Genomic DNA, 19565 nt, shown 5'->3' with positions numbered 1-19565 from the left:
GTGTGTTATTATCAATGTGCTGCTAAATCCCCATATTGTTTGCTCCGTTCACTGGTCTGCAGGATAGTGACGTGATGATAGATGTAGAACAATGTGAAAAAAAAGTTAGGAAAAAATCTGAAACTCAGATGCAGTAGCATTTGGAATAAGCTGCAAAGGTCTGATGAAGGACAAGGGGCAAGGTGGGATGGATAGGATGACACTTCCCAAAAAAAATCCCATTAGATAATTAATGCAGAGATGATTATGTTTCTGCTGGCAACAAGTTATTTGTTGACTTGCTTGTATACTTATATCATCAGAAGTATCTTTCTGTTGACATGTCTGCTGAAAATATCAGTTTGTTATTTAGTGTTACCCACAGGTTCCTTTCAATCAGAAGGGCCCTGACAAAGCGCTAGTGGACCAGACTGCATAGACAGCTATGTTCCTGTACAAAAACTAACAAAATCCTGTTGTTGCAGGATAGGAATGCACCTAGATTGATTTATTAGTGCCCCATCTGTATTCTGTCAAATACTATTTTCCTTTACACACTAAGTAAATTAAAACAGATTTTCTTGCTCTTCAGCGCCTGTATAATGACATCTGCATGATGTTACACATGCATCACATGCATCGTTAGCAGCAGCTAATATCTGAGTGCGGTGTGCAGACTTGAACAAGGAAGTCACATACATGGTTATCGCTGTCATCTCAGACATGTATGACGCTTCTGTAAAGAAAAGGTGTCAATGCTGACCACTGCTCTGTGTCACTGCTCTAAATTTAAATGTGATCTGTCTTTCATCAGTATGTTGCAGAGAAGTTATGCTAGTTTGGTAATGATTACATAGAAGCGTAAACAAACATAGTTGATAAAAAATTTTAATCTGAAATTACATTTCAGATCTCAGTACTTATTATCCTTCTGCTGACTTATTTAAAGACGCACATAGTTACATAGTTAGGTACATTGTTGAGTGACACCAGGGTACTTTCAGGGGAGCGTTTAGAGGGGAACACCTAATCTAGCCACAGGGTTGCAAGCAAGTGACTTCTGTGCTGGTTCCAAGCCTGGATAAATACAGAGGGTTGCATAAGGAAGGGCATATTGCCAAAAATTGGCAAAATTGCCAAAATAACCATGCGAATCATCAATAAGACTTTCATACCGGATCGGTCGAGGCCGAGGTTCGTGGTCAGAGAGACAAGGGAAAAGGCTGGAGCATAGGTTTGAGAATAGGGACTCTTAACGTTGGCACAATGACAGGGAAAGGCAGGAGGAGGATACAAACTGTTCTACCATGGTGTGGATAGGAAGAGAAACAGGGTAGGAGTGATCCTGAAAGGGGAGTTTGTGAACAATGTCCTAGAGGTGAAAAGACTCTCAGACAAGGTGATGAGCCTTGTATTTTTTTACTTTACATTTTTGCACACCCTCTCATTCTTTTTGAACATTACTGTTGTTCTTTTCGCACTGACCTGCTGTAGCAATTCAATTTCCCCAATGTGGGATCAATAAAGAATATCTTATCTTATCTTATCTTAAAGCTAGAAACTGAAGGGGTGATGGCGAATGTAGTCAGTGGGTATGCTCCACAGGTTGGCTGTGAGTTAGAAGAGAAGGAGAGATTCTGGAGTGAGTTTGATGAGGTCATAGAGAGTATCCCCAGAGGAGAGAGACTAGTTGTTGGAACAGACTTTAATGTACATGTTGGTGAGGGCAACAGAGGTGATGAGGAGGTGATGGGCAGGTTTGATGTGAAGGAAAGGAATCTGGAAGGACAGATGGTGGTGGACTTTGCTAAGAGGATGGAAATGGCTGTAGTCAACACCTACTTCCAGAAGAGAGAGGAACACAGAGTGACATACAGAAGTGGAGGTAGGAGTACGCAGGTGGACTACATCCTATGTAGACGAGGTCATTTGAGAGAGGTTAGTGACTGCAAAATGGTGGTAGGAGAGAGTGTAGCCAGACAGCACCGCATGGTGGTGTGTAAGATGACTCTGGAGGTCAGGAAGAAGAAGAGAGGGAAGACAGAAAAGAAGACCAAGTGGTGGAAGCTAAAGAATGAAGAAACTTGTGAGGAATTCAGGCAGAAGTTGAGACAGGTTCTTGGTGGTCAGGATGAGCTTCCAGATGACTGGGAAACCACAGCAGAAGTTATCAGGGAAACAGGTAGGAAGGTGCTAGGTGTGTCATCTGGAAAGAGGAAAGAAGGTAAAGACACTTGGTGGTGGAATCAGGAAGTACAGGAATGCATCCAGAGGAAGAGGTTGGCTAGAAGGAAGTGGGATGTAGAAAGGACTGAGGAAAGTAGACAGGAGTACAAGGAAGTGCAGCGTAGAGTGAAGGATTTGTGAGCAGCAGTATGGTTTCATGCCCCGTAAGAGCACCACTGATGCCATTTTTGCTTTGAGAATGTTGATGGAAAAGTACAGAGATGGTCAGAAGGAGAAGGAGGTGTTAGCAACAAAGTCCGAGAGGCCAGACTGAGATGGTTTGGACATGTGCAGAGGAGGGATAATGAATATATTGGTAGAAGGATGTTGGAGATGGAGCTGCCAGGCAGGAGGACAAGAGGACGACCAAAGAGGAGATATATTGTGACGAGCCTCAGAGTGAACAACTCTTTTATTTTTATATATCAGAACACACAGTGACAACAGGTCTCAGCTCCCCCATTCAGTCACTCCGGAAGCTCTAAATCTCCCGCCTGTTTCTCCCGGGTTCCCTCTTCCCCACCCCCGGAAGCACACCTGACATCACACAACTATATACACTACAAAATAAAAGAACCAATTAGAGGAACCACATAACACATAACAGGAACTGGAACAGTCAAACACCAACAGAACAATATGCCCCACCTCTGGGTCGCTACAATATGGATGTTATAACAGAGGACATGAGGTTGGCTGGTGTAAGGGAAGAAAATGCCCATGATAGAGTTAGGTGGAAAAGGATGATTCGCTGTGGCGACCACTGATAGGAAAAGCCGAAAGAGAAGGAGTTTAGAGGGGAACACCTGGAGAAAAAGTCAAGAACAAATGTGCAGCTTACATATGCTACATAATTGATGGATGTTCTCTTTCTAAACGTGATTGAGTCTTTTTAAATCCTTGAAAATTCATGTGTATGTGAAACCAACAAGAGTCAGTTAAGTTAACAACACCAAAAATAGTTGTCTAAATATTTAGTCTGGATGCTCCCAGAGAAGAGTCTGCCATCTTTTCACTCGCACTGGGACGTTTACTGAAGATGTCAAGTGTTCTCTGTGAGGTGAAGTTAAGTAAACATTTTAATAAAAAGTCTTTCAGACTGAGAGGTAGTTTTACACAAAATGCATAAACAGTAAGCCGGACGTTATCACTGTAAACAGTGACTTAGTAAAATAGTCAATGTTAATGCTAATGTTAGCTTAACTAACGCAAAATTTAGCTAATCAATTTCGAAGGTTTGAAGGAGTAAAGTAGCTAGAGCTACCGTATACCGTATAGCTGTAGTTACATGACTTAAGCCAGGGGTGTCAAACTCAATTGCACAGGGGGCCAAAATCCAAAACACACTTTAGGTCCCGGGCCGAACAGGATAAACATTTATTGAGCACACTAAAACTTTTAAAACTTAACTTTTTTTAACATAAACCTTAAATAACTTATACTATTTTGCTCTCTATAAAAATATATCCTGTCTAAATTATACAAGTTAGAAATAAAGTAAACATTAAAAGAACAAACATTCAAATTTCTTTAATCCTATGTCATTTTATATAAAAAATAAACTTAGATTTTAAATATCCCAAAAGATTTTACTCTCCATAAAAATATCTCCTGTCAAAATTATACAAATTCAAAATATGAACATGCTGCATAACAAAACCTGGAAATATAAATAAAATTTGTGCTTTTCAGCAATAACAAATCAAATCATTCAGTCTTTGCTCTTCAGTCATTTTATCAGAGCTGCATCTGTTTTTGTCAACAAGTTTGTTTATATTTGTTGTGAGGTTCTGAGTTGTGGAGATTCTCAGGATGGACTGTAGGTTCTCACCAGTGAGACGACTCCTGTGTGCTGTTTTGTTAGTCTTCATCACTGAGAACAGCTTCTCACTAAGATTTGTGCTACTAAACATAAACAAGGTTCGAGCCTCATGTGGACGGAGCTGGGACATTTCTGCGGGAATGGAGTGAATAAACTGTGCGGGTCCTGCAGTGTCCTACTTTACCTTCAGTCATTACACTGCAGCTCAATCAGCTGAATCTGAATCTGCAAAGGTGCAGTTTACACATCGACGGCAAAATGATTTTCTTGTTCGTCACCAAAGCTCCGTGTGAACTCAGTTTATCAGCAAAGTGTGTATTTGTGAACACCGTTGTAACGATATGGTTCAACATTACTTGGCATCGTGAGGACCAGCTTCATAATAACCTGCAGCATCATGAACTAGACTTGATTAACGCGGAATGTGTTCGGCAAGGCAGCTGAAGCGCTGCATTATGGGATCTGTAGTTTATGGTGTTACCAGCGCTTCATGTCGCCGGGCCATTAATAACAATAATATAGAAATGATCTCGTGGGCCGGATATAATTACACGCCGGGCCGGATGTGGCCCGCGGGCCTTGACTTTGACATATGGGACTTAAGCAAAACAAGCTAACCTGAGTTTAGACTGCAATAAGTAGAGTAACTTATCACTAGCTAGCGCAGGTGTTCCAGATTTACTAGTGACCAACTTCCGAATGCGTTGCTCGTTGCTGCTAGTTACGGCAGCTGTTGGAAACAGGAAGAGAGATCGTTAGCTGTCCTTGTCAATGCTCGTACTGTGTTAGGGGAGAGTCTGAAATCAGGGGATCCTTAGAGGAAATCTCTTCGTAACTTTAGTCTGTTTTCACTCAAACATTAAACCTGTGTGTTTCGTCTTTGGAGCATTGTTTAAGTGATTAAATGTCAACAACACAAATATTCTGTTGCTTCATTACAAATAGAAATATAAACAGTTTGTCCGGGATTGGAACCTGGGTTTGGTTTTTGTCTTTATTCACTGCTCACTCTCCTGTCACACCATATATGGAGTTCCTCTTTCTCCACTCTCCAGACTAATTGACTGATTCATTTCACCTGTTTGTCCCCATCCCTTTATAAGCTCCCCTCAGTCCTCTGGTTAGTTGCTGGTTTGTTCACACTTCTCTACACACTGTTCATGGATCATCACTACTAGTTAGTCACTCTTTTTGGATACTCTAGACTCGGTTTGTTTTCACTCAGGACTGCACTTCAGTTTGTTGGATCTTGGTTTCGTTTGTGGGTTTGTGTTTGTGAGTTTCCTGCCTTTTGCAGTGTATTTTTTGTTGCTACTTTGTCTTGTTTGTTTTTTATGTACATTTGTGTCTATCCTGCCTTCCACAGTGATTTTTATTTGTTACTTTGTACATTAGTTTTTTTGTCCGCATTAGTGCGTAGGTTTTTAGTTGTTACTTTGTATGTACTTAACCACTGTTTTTGGGTCTCTTTTAGTTGATACTTTGTTGGTTTGTGTTTGTTCCCTGGCCTTGTTAATAAATATCATTTTTGTTTATACTCGTTCCCCCTCGCCTGTTAGTTTGTTTGTAACAGAACACGCTTCTCATTACAGGAAAATGTTCACGCTCAGGAGTAGAAACCACTGATCCAGTAGATATTCAGCACTTGTCTGTTTGTCCATGTTCAACCTCCACAGCACCCAGACACGTCTCTCTGAACAGCAGGAGCAGCCACATCAACTTGTGACCACTGTGTCTGTGTATTAAGACAACTTCAGCTTCTTCTAATATCTCTCTTCAACACTCAAAGGAGCGTCTCCCTCAGGGGTTGGTCAGATTTTTATCACATTAAGGTGTCACACCCAAAAAATCTCAAATGTTGGTAGTTTTGTTGGTGTTGTTGTGAGGTCTGTTTAAAGACAAGTCACTGCTGTCCCAATTTAAAATCTCAAACTGCTGCCTTGTCTGATCGTCTTTGGTACCAGTCACCTTCACGATTGATGTCGTATTTGACACAAGATCAACAGTGAGAAAATGTGAGACATGGTGTGTGTGAAACCACTCAGCCAGCACCTCCACCTGTACGACTGAAGGTTCACAACATGAAGGTTCACAACATGAACTTATCCCGCATTCAATGCCTGGTCACAGCACCAGCTGCATTGACCTGTGTCTGGAATGAGTTCAACGTATTTATCACAACGCGGCAACATTTGCAAAACTGACACATTAGCTGTTCTCAGTCTCACTTTCTCTACATTACTTAACTACATATCAGATTCCTGCTTTAATTCTATTTCAAGTAGACTAATAGTGTCATGAGCAACAGTGTTGAATAGGAAGTGACCAACAGCAAATATCGAAGATATTTGCTGTTGGTGAATTAGTGTGGAGAAATGCTTCTGGAGTTGCTGACCTTGTCGTGTCCTTACAGTGTTTAATCTGGCTGGAAGTGGCTCAAAATGGATCTATAAATAAAACCAGTCACTGCTTTGGATACACGTCCTTTTAGAGATAGTATGCTTTAGTGTACATTAGTCTAAGTTATTGATATGTTAATATATTAGCAGAAACTGTATTACTTACTATCCGAGTCCAGTGTCTGTCCTTGCACACAGCTCCTACCAGTGTCTCACTGACAGTGACATCAAGATGCAAATTAACAGTTTCGTTAAAGATAGATAAAAGACTACCTTTGAAAATATATACACACACTTACCTTTCTCAGGCCCCTTGATTGTCCGTTCCAAATAGCAGTCATTTTGAATGTGTCGATAACTTTTATTTTATTTGAAACGGTCTTAGCAACAGCCAGGAGGTAGGCATTTATTATCTGTGAAATACATTCAAATGAACTCAAATATTTCTAGATAAAACAGGCAAAACACAATATAAAAACCACAATTACCTCACTCTCCAACTCTTTTCCTGGTGCCAGACTCAGGAGATCCACAGTGAAGCTCTTATATGGCCCCTGTTTGGCCCACAGGATCTCTCCCTTCTTCCTGTTCCAGATTTCTTTCAGAACTAAAAATTTAAAACATTTTCCAACATACAAGTCATAAGAGTAGAATCAAGTCATTGTGCTTCATTTCTGAAATGTTAATGTCATTACTGTGAAGGGTTGTAGGTTCTCATGGTGATGTGGCAGGTGGGGCATCATGCAAGTCACAGGCAGGTGGATGATTGAAATTTTCCTTTAACTGAAGGTGTGGTTTGGCTGGGCTTGAAGGGTTACATGGTGGATGAGGGCAGGGACAAGCTGAGAGAGTATTTCTGTTTCAGTTTTTCCGGGATTCTCTCCTCTGGCTCTAGGTTTGCGATTGTTTTGCCATACGCAAGTGTGACAACTTTGCCCTCTATGTTTATGACGTTGAATGGGTCAATAATATTTGTTTTTAGGACACAGTCACCTACATTGTTCCTCAAGGCCCTTAGGGTCCTTTTTTTAAAGTATATGAAAAGTATATGACACACAAGAGCAAGGGTTAGATTTCTCAAGATTAATCTTAAGCTTCTGTATTGAGTCTAGATCTCTGCCAATTGAACAATATGTACAGTAACATACCTCTGGATAGTTTGGATTTAATCTGGATTTAATTTCTCAACTAAGCCATTAAGTTGGGGGTGGTAAGGGGCACAGAAGCTCCTTTTATTTCCCTTTGCATCACAGAGTCTGACATTCATCTTAAATTCATGCAAAATATATTAAGTTGTTACAGTATGGGATACTAGGATTTAGGTGATGTGGCTCATAGTTTATAATCTGAATGTCCCTTTAGTGATAATGAAGTTTATTTTAGCTTACCTGGTTTCCAAATTCTGTTCCCTGGTCTGTAAGCAGTCTTTGAGGTGCACCAAATTTGTATACAAAGTCAAGAATACAAGCGGTAACCTCATCTGCTGTCTAACTTTTTAGAGGGTAGGATTCTGCCCACTTTGTGAAATAATCAACCATGACACAATTGTAGAGATGACCACCCTCTTCAGTGAGTGTCACCAAGTCCATCCCAACTAGTTCAAATGGCTCAGTTACCTGTAAAGGTTGGCTGATAATTAGACATATTTACTGAGAACTGACAGTATACACTGTCACACTGAAGATGACAGTGATGTTTCTAACTTGCCTATTTTCAGATGTCTGCTTCCATCCCAGGCCAGTAGTAATGATCGCATTGTGTGTTTTATCCACACCACAGTGACATCTAATGGTGCTGCAGTGGAAGTCTTCATTGCACATTGAACTTGCTTCGGCAGCTCATAGCACTACTTTAGCTAAGTGCTCTTTTTTTCTCCTGTCTTCTTCTACAGGTCTACATCTGAAAGTAAAACAGCTCAACGCAATCACAATTATTTTTCCTTTCTTGCTTTCTCTATTCTTTGCTCCTCTTCACTTCCACAGCTATTGTAGCTTTTGTTCCTCTTTTATCTATGTTTCTCATTACAGGTACAAATGAGCAAATTGGCTCCAGCTTTTTTCACCTCCATTTTCTCCTAACAGCATTAGTATGCGAAAGGAATTGACTATTAAGTATCAGCTTTTGTTTTGTGCTTACAGGATTTATTTTTGAGATGATATATGAGTTTTATATGAATGCATGCTGAGTATAAGTCCATTGTCTCATTGCTAAGTTTAAGATACTATGATAAATAGCATTCAGGGGCTTGTCTCAGTCAAATTGGAGAGTTTGAACCTGTACCTTATGAGTTGGTTATTTGTGTTACACCCTGAAAAGGGAGAAAATCAGGAAAGATGACGCACACGGACTTCACTCTATGGCGTCTTTATCCAGAATCATTTTACAAAACATAACAAACATGGAAGCAAGCATTTTACACAATATGTCTATTGACATTACATTATACGTCAGAATACATCTGTCTCAGTTGCTCAAATTCTGTCCCTTATACAGAAAATGTACATATAATCAATCCACTAACTCTCATTATGTATTTTGTACAGTAGCAACCAAAAAAGAAATACACAGAATATTATGTGAATTCACATTTACATCATCCTGTTAAATTTCCCTTTACCCTATCAGCTTTAGCTGATAAATTACTTTTAAACAACATTTTCCTTAAACACTGTCAGTGTACATATAGTAACCGTAACATAAATATGTTTTAATACACACATACAACATTTACATTTCAACTTTCCACCACGTGTAGAGCTAACGGCCCACATTGAGCTAACCATGCCTGTTGACACCGTCTACAACCTGGGTGCTAATACATCCATTACGTTTGTAATAAGTTCCATTAACCCGAATATGCAATAAACTCTATTTCTTCTACTTTACTATACATGTATACATTCTTTATGGCCTATCCATAACATTTTACACCTACATTTATTACACATTACACACACAACACAGCGCATTTTCACTCGTTATTACCGAACGTATATTGTGCCACACTTGCTAGCTTACTAGCTACTTCCATCGTTACATAAACAAACTATGTCATGCACACAGTTATTCAAACAGTTATTAACGTTATAAAACAAACTTAAATCAACATTTACTTACTTACTGGACATTTACACAAAACTTAGAAAGGTTTCAAATACCTGAAAAGGGAGAAAATCAGGAAAGATGACGCACACGGACTTCACTCTATGGCGTCTTTATCCAGAATGAAGCTACCGCGGCGATACTCCCTCTACTGGATACTCAGGTATAACTAATTAATTACAATGTGAACTCACCCAGCAGGTTCAGCAAATTCCCTGCTTTATCACAGACTACACTGCTATTTTCTATATAAGGAATTGCATTTCTGTCTGGAACATTAACACTGTTTATAATACATATTTAACATATTTCAACTATTTTAAAAGAAGACAAACTCCACAAATAAACTCTGCATCCTGTACACTATTCTCTCAATTCCAAACTTACTCAAACTTTAACAATACTGTCCTAAGCTTCATCATCTGTTACTCTATAATTTCCATCTACTACATTTGCACCTAGGTACACCTGTTGCACTTACAAACCATACCTTCATGAAGGTTATAATGTGCAGTTTCTGTTTAAACAGTTTTAGAGAGGTGTTCAGTCAACTGCATGACCATTCTAGAGACTTTAGTTTGTGCTGCTGTTGGTACTGTCATACAGTGTTTCTGATATTCATCCTACCTTCACTGAAATAAATGTTATTATAGCACCATTCAATTTAACATCTAACGCTACATCTCCACAAATTATAATTTGCTTCAAGTAATTTAGTGTCTCTCTACAAATATATGAGATTCTGGCCTTACGTAAGGTATCTTGAGATAATTTTGTTGTCATTTGGTGCTATATAAATTAAACTGAATCGAGGATTTTCTATCACAGTGTAGTGTTTTGTATTTTTTTTTACCCAATTACTTTCTATACCAGACAGAATATTTCTAGTATGATACAGGCCGTAGACCCAAAAAGGAGTCACTAGTTAAATAGGAACTTCGATATTTGATATTGGTCACCTATTTAACACTCTGTTGCTCATGACACGTTCAGTATACTTGAAATAGAATTAAAGCAGGAATCTGATATGTAGTGACAATATAGAAAAAGTGAGACTGAGAACAGCTAATGTCTCATTAGTGTCAGGGTTCCTGCCCCATCCCCATCCTGTTGGGGTTTTTTGTCTCCCCCTGGTGTTTCCCTGCTCCCCTCAGTCTTTTGTTTGCTGCTGGTTTGTTGTTCATCACATGCCCATTATTCCTCAGTGTTTATTGATCTGTCTTAGTGCAGTGTATTTTTTGTTAGTAGGTTATTTGTGTGTTTAGTTTATTAATTTGTATATTCCTGCGTTTCTGCTGAGTTTTTCCAGTTGTCACTTTGTATGTCTGTTTATGTTTTGTTAGTACTTTTCTACCGTGTTGTTTCGGGTCTCTTTAAGTTGGTACTTTGTTAGTTCCCCGTGTTTCTCGCATTTTGTTAATAAATTCCCCATTTGTACTTACCTGTTGGTCCCTGTGAGTCAAATCCTTACAATTAGTTTTGCAAACAATGCCGCATTGTGATAAATACGCTGAACTCATTGTGGACACAGAGGTCACAAGTCAATGCAGCAGCTGCTGTGATCAGGGACTGGATGCGGTATGAGTTCATGTTGTGAACCTTCAGTCCTACAGGTGGAGGTGCTGGCTGAGTGGTTTCAGACACAGCATGTATAACATTTTCCCACTGTTGTCAAATGGTGTCAAATACGACATCAATCGTGTTTTTCTTATAAATATTTCTGAGGGTGACTGGTACCAAAGACGATCAGACAAGTGGTGGTGGTTTGTTATTTTTAATGAGGACAGAGCAGTGACTTGTCTTTCAACAGACCTCACAACAACAAAACTACAAACAACGTTAGAGATTTTTTTTTTATTGTATTTTTTTGGACGTGACACGTTAATGTACTGAAAAGCAGACCAACCCCTGAGGGAGAAGCTCCTCTCAGTGTTGAAAACAGACATTAGAAGAAGCTGAAGTTGTCGGGTTCAGAAAAAAGTGTTTATATTTCTATTTGTAATGAAGTGCGACAGAATATTTGTGTAATTGACATTTATTCACTTAAACAATGCTCCAAAGACGAAACGCACAGGTTTGATGTTTGAGTGAAAACAGACCAAACTCACGAAGAGATTTCCCCAGTCCACTAAGGATCCTCTGATTTCAGAAACTCCCCTAACACATTACAAGCAACGTTCAAACTGCGTCGAACTAGTGCTTGTCGTTCTTGTCAAAATACTATTTAGCTACGTGTTAGGTTTAATAAAATAACGGAAAACTGTCAAATCGGCATTGACAAGGACAGCTAATGAGCTCTCTTCCTGTTTCCAACAGCTGCCGTAACTAGCAGCAATGAGAAGTCGGTCACCAGTTAACGTGGTCACTCGTAAATCTTCTTCTCGAATTCACAAAAGTGAGAAAGTATATGGTAAGTAGTTCTATCAGTACTAGATTTCTGTATTTTGAATTGTAATTTTACATTTGTTCATGCTAATTGGTGAAAAAAAAAAAGTTGTGACATATCAGATCAATTGGGTCTTTGTGACTGTGCAGGTAGAAGACAAGATGTCATCGAATGGGCTATAGAGGAGACCACTGTTGGAATCTGTCATCAAGGGACTACATGCCAGTGATACCCCAGAGGACATTGGCATTGTTCTTGAAGGCCATACTGGCTGTTGCATTAGCCGCTGCCATGTTGTTTGGCCTGATGTATGCTTGAACTTGAACTACTCTTCTGAACTAAAGTATACGTTCGAAGTTCTGCAGAAAGTTGTCATGGAGCTTGAGGTAAGCACACTCCAAAAAAGCCCAGACTCTCAAAAACAGACTCTTTCAGTGAGCTGTTGGCAGGTTATGGAAAAATGGACTGTTGTTCCACTTTCATTGCACTGATTGTGGATTACATGTCTGGATAGACTTTACCTTTCAAAAGACTTTGGACAAGCGTCTATTGAATTGTATATTATATACTACATCACGCATCCTCTAAAACAGAGAAATTGTCCATTTAATGCACGAGAGTAACTTTACTTCAAGATTATTCTTCTAAGCCACAATTTTGTTTTGCAGACAGCATCTATATTTTCAGAAGTTAATCTTACATTTAAGAGCCCTTAAACAATTACTGGAATACTGCATTTCTGTGTGTTGGTAGAACAGTGCATTTGCTCTCTAAAGTTCTTTGTAATTGTGAATGTTGCGTTCTGGGCATGTTGAACAGATTTTCCTTTGTTTGCCTTCTCGAAAAATGTACTTTTTTTGTCTCTCATTGCGCAAATTGGTGGATTGCATGTTTGGATGGAGACCTTTGGACAAACACTGATTGAATACTTGTATGCTAAATTTCATATAAATGTAGAAAAGCTGTGAGTTGAGGAAAACATTTATTGTATGAATGGTTCTGTTCTCTGGATTTATAAAGAGCCAAAAGAGTGTTTGAAGGTAATTTTGTTGCAAGAAATGTTTTTTTTTTTTTTGTCTTGTTGTCGTAGCAGTTAGACATTTTGGTTGGGTCATCTTATAGACTTAATTCAAAGTATGCTGCTGATTTCAACTTTATAGTGCGAGACCTGATTGAGCTAGACAGGTTTAACAGAACAACGCTGCATGTACTCTTTCATATCAAGCCACTGTTGTTTTAATATAGGGTAAATGACAGCTTGGATAGGCTCCTGAGACCCTGAACAGGATGAGCAGTTCAGATAATGGATAGATCGATGAATAACTTCCCCAATTTTTAACATAACAGCTTAAAGCTTTTCTTTTAAATTAACATAAGAATTAACGTATGTTTAGTTAATAAAAACTCAGTATATTTTTTAAATATTTATAATTTGAAGCAAAAATAACTTTAATATGTCCAACCGATGTAAATTTTTTCATAAAAATCCAACAGACTTTTTTTTTTCAGTGCTGGTTACATGTGTGTATTGTTTAGCACTATTTTCCAAAATTAAGAATTAACTACAAGGATAAAATTAATGCATTAAACATAACCAAAATGTCCATCATGCATACACTCATTGATGCAATGTTTAACCACAGAAACCATTAGACAGAGAGCAACTGAAAGAAAAACCACAGGGCACCATCAAGTGGACAAAAGTGTAAACTAAAAAGAAAAACTAAATTACAAGAGGAACACAGCTAATTGTTCAGTCTGTGATGGAGGCAGCTGTGTCCAGTTGAGTTGACTTGACAGATGTTTGCACAGACATGCATCATAATCTGTTGTCTTTAACAGTAAATCAAACAATAAAAGCGATATGTTGTTATTTCCCTTGGTTTTCACACCAAACCCTGAACCACATACGGTTATCTCACTTATTAATTTGGCAAATAGCATCAAACGCTGTAAAACACGTGGGTAACAAACCTAAACTATCACACCTGCAACATTACATGAACACAACAAGAAAAAATAAATCCAGAAGTGTGATGAATCTGACTGTGGAGGTTCATGCTTCTCTTGTTTTCTTGCTGATGTTGCACTTCTGAAACCAAACCAGACAGAAAAGGCAGCAGCTCAGTTGGTAGAATGAAGAAGAACAGGCTCAGTTCCTCTTGGCTGCAGGTCGTGGTGTTCTTCATTTTCTTCCTTTTGTAAAACACAAATCTTACATGAATATAGCTGTTTATTGTTGTATTAAGCTTTCTTATTGTTCATTTAATTGTGCATCAGCATAACTACACAAAGAACCTTTTAAAAATGTAGATATATTTATTTTGTGTACTCACTGTGACGGTCATGTTTGTTGAGGGGGATTGATGAAGTTGTGACATTACTGTAAACAGCTGATTGTTCATCTGAAAAGGAAAGTTAAGCATTTAATTAAATTTTAATCACTGAGCTTTTAAACAGCTCAGCTTTAATATTCAGACCTTTTTCAGCATCTTCAGGGCCTCTTATTGTTTCATAGACACAACCATCACCTGCAGATCAATGATAAATATGAAATTTAAATGTTTGTCATACTTTTATTTTGGCAACTTTATTTTCAAAAATCATCTCATCTCAAAACAGTTTAATGAAAGACTGACTGTGGAGAAGAGAGGAGTACACAGGCTGCTCAGTTTCATCCTGGTTGACTGTTGGAGTGTTTGATGTTTTTAGTCTGAAACATGTGGTTAAAAAAAAGTATTTCATCAGTACTTAGTAAAAACTAGTGAAAGCTCATTGCTGATCTTAATATGGAGATGAAAGAAGAGAGTGTGACACTCACCTGTTACAACACGTATCTGTTAAAAGACATTTAATAAATGTTGTTGCACATTAAGTCACTGCTGGATTTCATTAATCACTGTGTAACTGAGTTAATATGAGTAAGAATAAATCTCACGGTTTGACTTTTTATAGTAAAGCAGCGAGAGCAGCAGTGCAGTCATCACAAAAACAACCAGCCCAACAATCAACGGGACAAGTAAAGAGCTGGACTCTGCAATAAAACAAGTACACGTTATAAATTTACTTTATTTAGTGTATATAACACGTATAAAACATGCAACAGTTGCTCTGGTAATTTAGACCACAATGCTGTTTAAATATTTTTACATAGTATAGTAATAAGACCCAATATTGACCAAATATATTTTATAAAACACACAGGAAGCTTTTTTCCATCCTAATAAACTTAACTTTGTTATAGACACCTAACATTCTTTATTTAGTCTGTATACATGTATTTATGAGGTGGCAGAAGCTACATGTCGAGGTGCCCTTGGAAAAGACACCAAAACCCAATATGTACTGTCTGGCAGCTGTCCAACAACCATTTTGCCAAGAGGATCAATTATCATTATTATTATTATTATTAAAGATATACAATAAATTATACATGTCACCGTTTCTACTAATGTTTTCTGCCATTCCTGTCTGTTCTCTAATGTATGGTCCCCTTTCTCATTTCAGATACCACATGTCCCCTGCATGTTCCTGCTCCTCAACCTCCAGGCACCTTCTTAACCTTCATCTGGTTCATCTGTGTCATTGTCTCCGCCCCCATATAATCCATTCCATAACTCTGCTCCCCTGTCAGTTCGTGAGCTTCTCTAGGAAGACTGCATGTGTTTGCCTGAACCTACGCCACTGAAAGACTGTTTGACTGTTTTGTGTTTTCCTACACTCTTGGCTGTTAGAGCAGCCGATTTCAGTTATTACTCTTTTTTATGGACTTTCTTACCTGCTAGTGCAGTTTACTACAGTTATTGTATTTTTGTCTTTTGTTTTCTTAAACTTATGCCTGTTAGTGCAGCGCCCTTAGTTTACACTTTATATCCTGCCTGCTGAATAAAGAACACTCACTTTCCAACCTGCCTCAGATTGTGCTTTTGGGTCCACACTCCTATCTGTGACAATACACAAAGATTTGAATGCATAAACCTAAAAGGATAGCTATTTCCATGTAATCATGTTCATATAATGAATATCCTGGTAAAAACTTTTGTTGAAAATCCTGGATGATAGAAAATCCTCTGTGACAATGTTGATTTTTTTAATTTAGTAAAACACACACTTCCAGTTATTGTCGACCTACATAAGCCACAACACCACATCATTACAAGCTCACATTTAGATCCTCACAGTTAGGGATTCATTTGTGTTATGCTACTGGCAGCTGATGTAGACTCTGCATTCACTGGTTTACTTTTGCTATTATATAATAATATCTATATAATAATATAATGTTATTATATAATGTTTTTCAGAAAAGACATACAGTGTTTCATTACATATTCAATTAAATTTAATATTCTCAGAATTACGTTATCTTTTTCAGATTTCACTTTATCATCAGTGACTTTAATGGTTTTTGAAATGCATTAATTTGTAATTGATAATACAATTTGACTGAACTGTGTAGTATATGCAAACACAATGATAAACACCATAGTTCATTACAGTTAATTATATTAATGAGCTGCTTTTAAATCATATTCACACTATCCCAAAAGGTGCATAAACAATTCAAGCAGCTAATATTTTATTTTCTCTGCACATACTTTTTAATGTGGTTTCTTGTGGTTAAGACATTGTAGTTGTGTACTTCACTTATAATTTAACCGACTCACAACATTAGATGTTCTGCAGGAATATCACCACAACTAATAAACTACAATCACTTCTCTGCACGTACCTGGTGGAGGTACAGATTCAGAGTTGTTTCTGCACTTCACTGGTTTGGACGCGGACTTCTCACTGACATGATCAGATATTGTGCAGGTAACTGTGGTTTCTCCGTCCTCTGGTCTGATGTTGACCTTCAGTCTGGATCCACTCTGGGTTTGGTTCTTCACAGACCAGCTGTAGGTGACATTGTCAGAGGTCGAACTACACTCCAGTAAAACTGTACAGGACTTGTTTGAATCATCCCAAGTGGAATTGACAGTCACGTCAGGCTCCTTAGTGATGGGCTCTAACATAGATTTAAAAAAGAAAGTGTCAAGTCAACTTAATATTAAAGCTTTGTAGCAATATACCAGAACTAGAAAAGAGGAGATAAATAACCAGAGTAAAACAATTAAATCCAGTTACATAAATATCCTCTATTGTTGACTTGTGTGTATAGAACCAAAACCAGCTCCAAAAACAAAAAGATACTCTTCTTCTCAGTGTCAATCAATGTATGTATGAACTGAGTAGTTAATTAATTATCATCTAGGAAAACAGGGTAATCTTAACATTTTACCTTAACTTGCACAGTCATGAAAATAAAAAATGAATTAGCAACTATTAACAAATATTTGGTTTCTTGGTGAAGAAAAGTCATGAACCATGAATCTCACCATGAACCTGCAGAGTGATGACGACTGTTGGTCTTTGTTTGTGCTCATTCAACTCTGAGATAAAACTGAAATTACCAGAATCCTGAAGAGTCAGTCTCTTTACTGTTAAACTAAAGTCTGTGGGGTTCAGGTAAAATCTGTCTTTGGTTACACCTCGATTTTTGTCTGCAACTATTGTGTTTCTATGTTTCCAACGTGCTAATGTGACGCCTTCAGTTGGTAAACATGATGAGAGCTTCACAGTGTCTCCAACTTTTTTATGGATGATGGATGAAGATGATGGACAAGTGGAGGCTTCCACATCTGAAACACATGAGTAAAACAAAACAAATGACACGTCATTGTTAAATGTGTTTTATGCCTTTGTGTCAGATTGTCTTCAATGACCTGTGTTCACATTCTCAGTGTAATTGTACATGTTCATGTAACATAATATACAGCAGGACAGAAAAGTAGATCACGGAATGACATTAATACAACATACATGACTTTAATTTATGATATAAAGTGCATGACAAGAAATAAATAGTATAAAATAATTACAAAGAATAACAACATTACATGAATTAAATTACAACATGACATACTGCTGTTTAACATGTGATGACATAATACAACATGATTTTTTTCAAATCATTCTGTTATATCTTATATTTATGTTACCTACATTATTCATATACAATGAGGTATAAGTCATGTGTTTATTTGTTTTACTGATTTCATTCCTGCCACTGTTGTAGGAAATGTAGAAGATTTAATATTTGATTATGAATAGTTTTGATGACTGTTCAAAACTGAACAGGTTCCGGTGACTTCATTTCCACAGACAGGAATATGCTGCAGAACATCTGCTAATTTACAAAAATGTAAAACTAGTCCACAAACAAGGAACAACAACATAAAACTGTCTGAGTATTCATGAAGATATTAATAAATGAATAAGAGGAGTTAAGTTTATCTTTACAGCTATAGACTGAATCTACTGTGGACTTTTCAGTCATGTTGTCAACACAAGAAAGAAAAACCATAAGCTTATTTCGGCAAAGACAGACAGATATCAAATGAATTCTGCGATCTTGACCTACATGCTCTATTCTAAGAACATGATGGAGCACAGCAGGAAAAAAATAATTTCACTTTTACCAATAAGTATCTATAAACATATGAGAAAAGTCGTACATACCAAGGAGACAGACCCCAACGAGCAGTACAGCACTTAATGTGAAAAAGCAGCTCAGGCTACGACGGCGACCACTAACCATCTCTGTGCAAAGCGGAACAACGTCTGTTTCCTCTTCTCGTCTATCAAAATGTGTCGTGACAAGTTAAAGAGGGCGGGAGGTTTCTGTCAGGAAGAAGAGCGGCTTGGCCTCAGTGCAAGATGAAAAGTAGACACAGGCTCTACTATGTGTCAAACATCAATGCTTAAGGTGACTTCTATAAACTCAGCCCTGCTTTAATGTAACTCAAACTCACAGCTCTGGCATCTTGTTTTCAATAGTTTATTTTCACCAATGCAGTGACCAGAACACAGAAGAACTGCAACTCAGATGGAGAAGTGCAAGGTCTGTAGTGATAAAAGGGTGTGATCAACTATCCAGAGGCAGAGTAGTGAGTTCAGAGTGTAAGAGTGTAGATAGATCATAATGATTTACAGGGCTTTAAAAACAAGTACTGAAAATCATCTTTATCAATAAAATCAATTCTAAAATAGATACATGGCAGCAAGAGTGATGTTTGTTAATTAGTGTCACTCATAGGTTCAGTCAGAAGGGTCCTGACAAAGAGCTACTGGAACAGAATGCACAGACAGATATGTGCCTGCACAGAGCTTAACAGGGCGTCAATATCCTGTTGTTGTAGGGTGGGAAGTGCACCTTTCCATCTGTAGATCAATTTATTAGTATCCTATCTGTATTTTCTTAAATGCTATTTTCCTCCACACACTAAGTAGATTGAAGCAAATTTTCTTTGCAGTGTCCTTACCTTAACCCTAACCCAGCGTCTGCATATTGAGGTCTATAATCACATGCATCTTTATCAGCAGCTAATATCTGAGTGCGGTGTGCAGACTTGTGAATAAGGAAGTAACATACATGGTTATCGCTGTCATCTCAGACATGTATGAAGCTTCTGTAACGGAAGTTGTCAGTGCTGACCGCTGCTCTGTGTCACTGCTGTGAATTTAAATGTGAAGGACCCACAGTGATCTGTCTTTCATCAGTATATTGCAGAGACGTTGTGATAGTTTGTTAATGGTTTCTTTGACG

The 19565-nt window shown here is 38.0% G+C and overlaps 1 protein-coding gene across 1 annotated transcript; it reads right to left on the bottom strand.

The window, feature by feature from the left end:
• Positions 1 to 11384: 11384 nt before the first annotated feature.
• LOC113157551 lies at positions 11385 to 18606 on the bottom strand. Its single transcript, XM_026353112.1, has 9 exons — positions 18479 to 18606; positions 17296 to 17598; positions 16647 to 16925; positions 14853 to 14948; positions 14736 to 14751; positions 14554 to 14627; positions 14395 to 14445; positions 14251 to 14319; positions 11385 to 14110 (listed from the first exon to the last, which is right to left on the bottom strand). The coding sequence occupies exons 1-9, from the start codon at positions 18555 to 18557 to the stop codon at positions 14100 to 14102; spliced, it is 978 nt and encodes a 325-aa protein (XP_026208897.1). The 5' UTR covers positions 18558 to 18606; the 3' UTR covers positions 11385 to 14099.
• Between the last annotated feature and the right edge of the window lie 959 nt (positions 18607 to 19565).

Source organism: Anabas testudineus, chromosome 18, assembly GCF_900324465.2.
Source record: "Anabas testudineus chromosome 18, fAnaTes1.2, whole genome shotgun sequence".
Lineage (NCBI taxonomy): Eukaryota > Metazoa > Chordata > Actinopteri > Anabantiformes > Anabantidae > Anabas > Anabas testudineus.
Note: the sequence above shows the minus strand (reverse complement) of the source record. Positions and strands in the feature narration are given on the sequence as shown.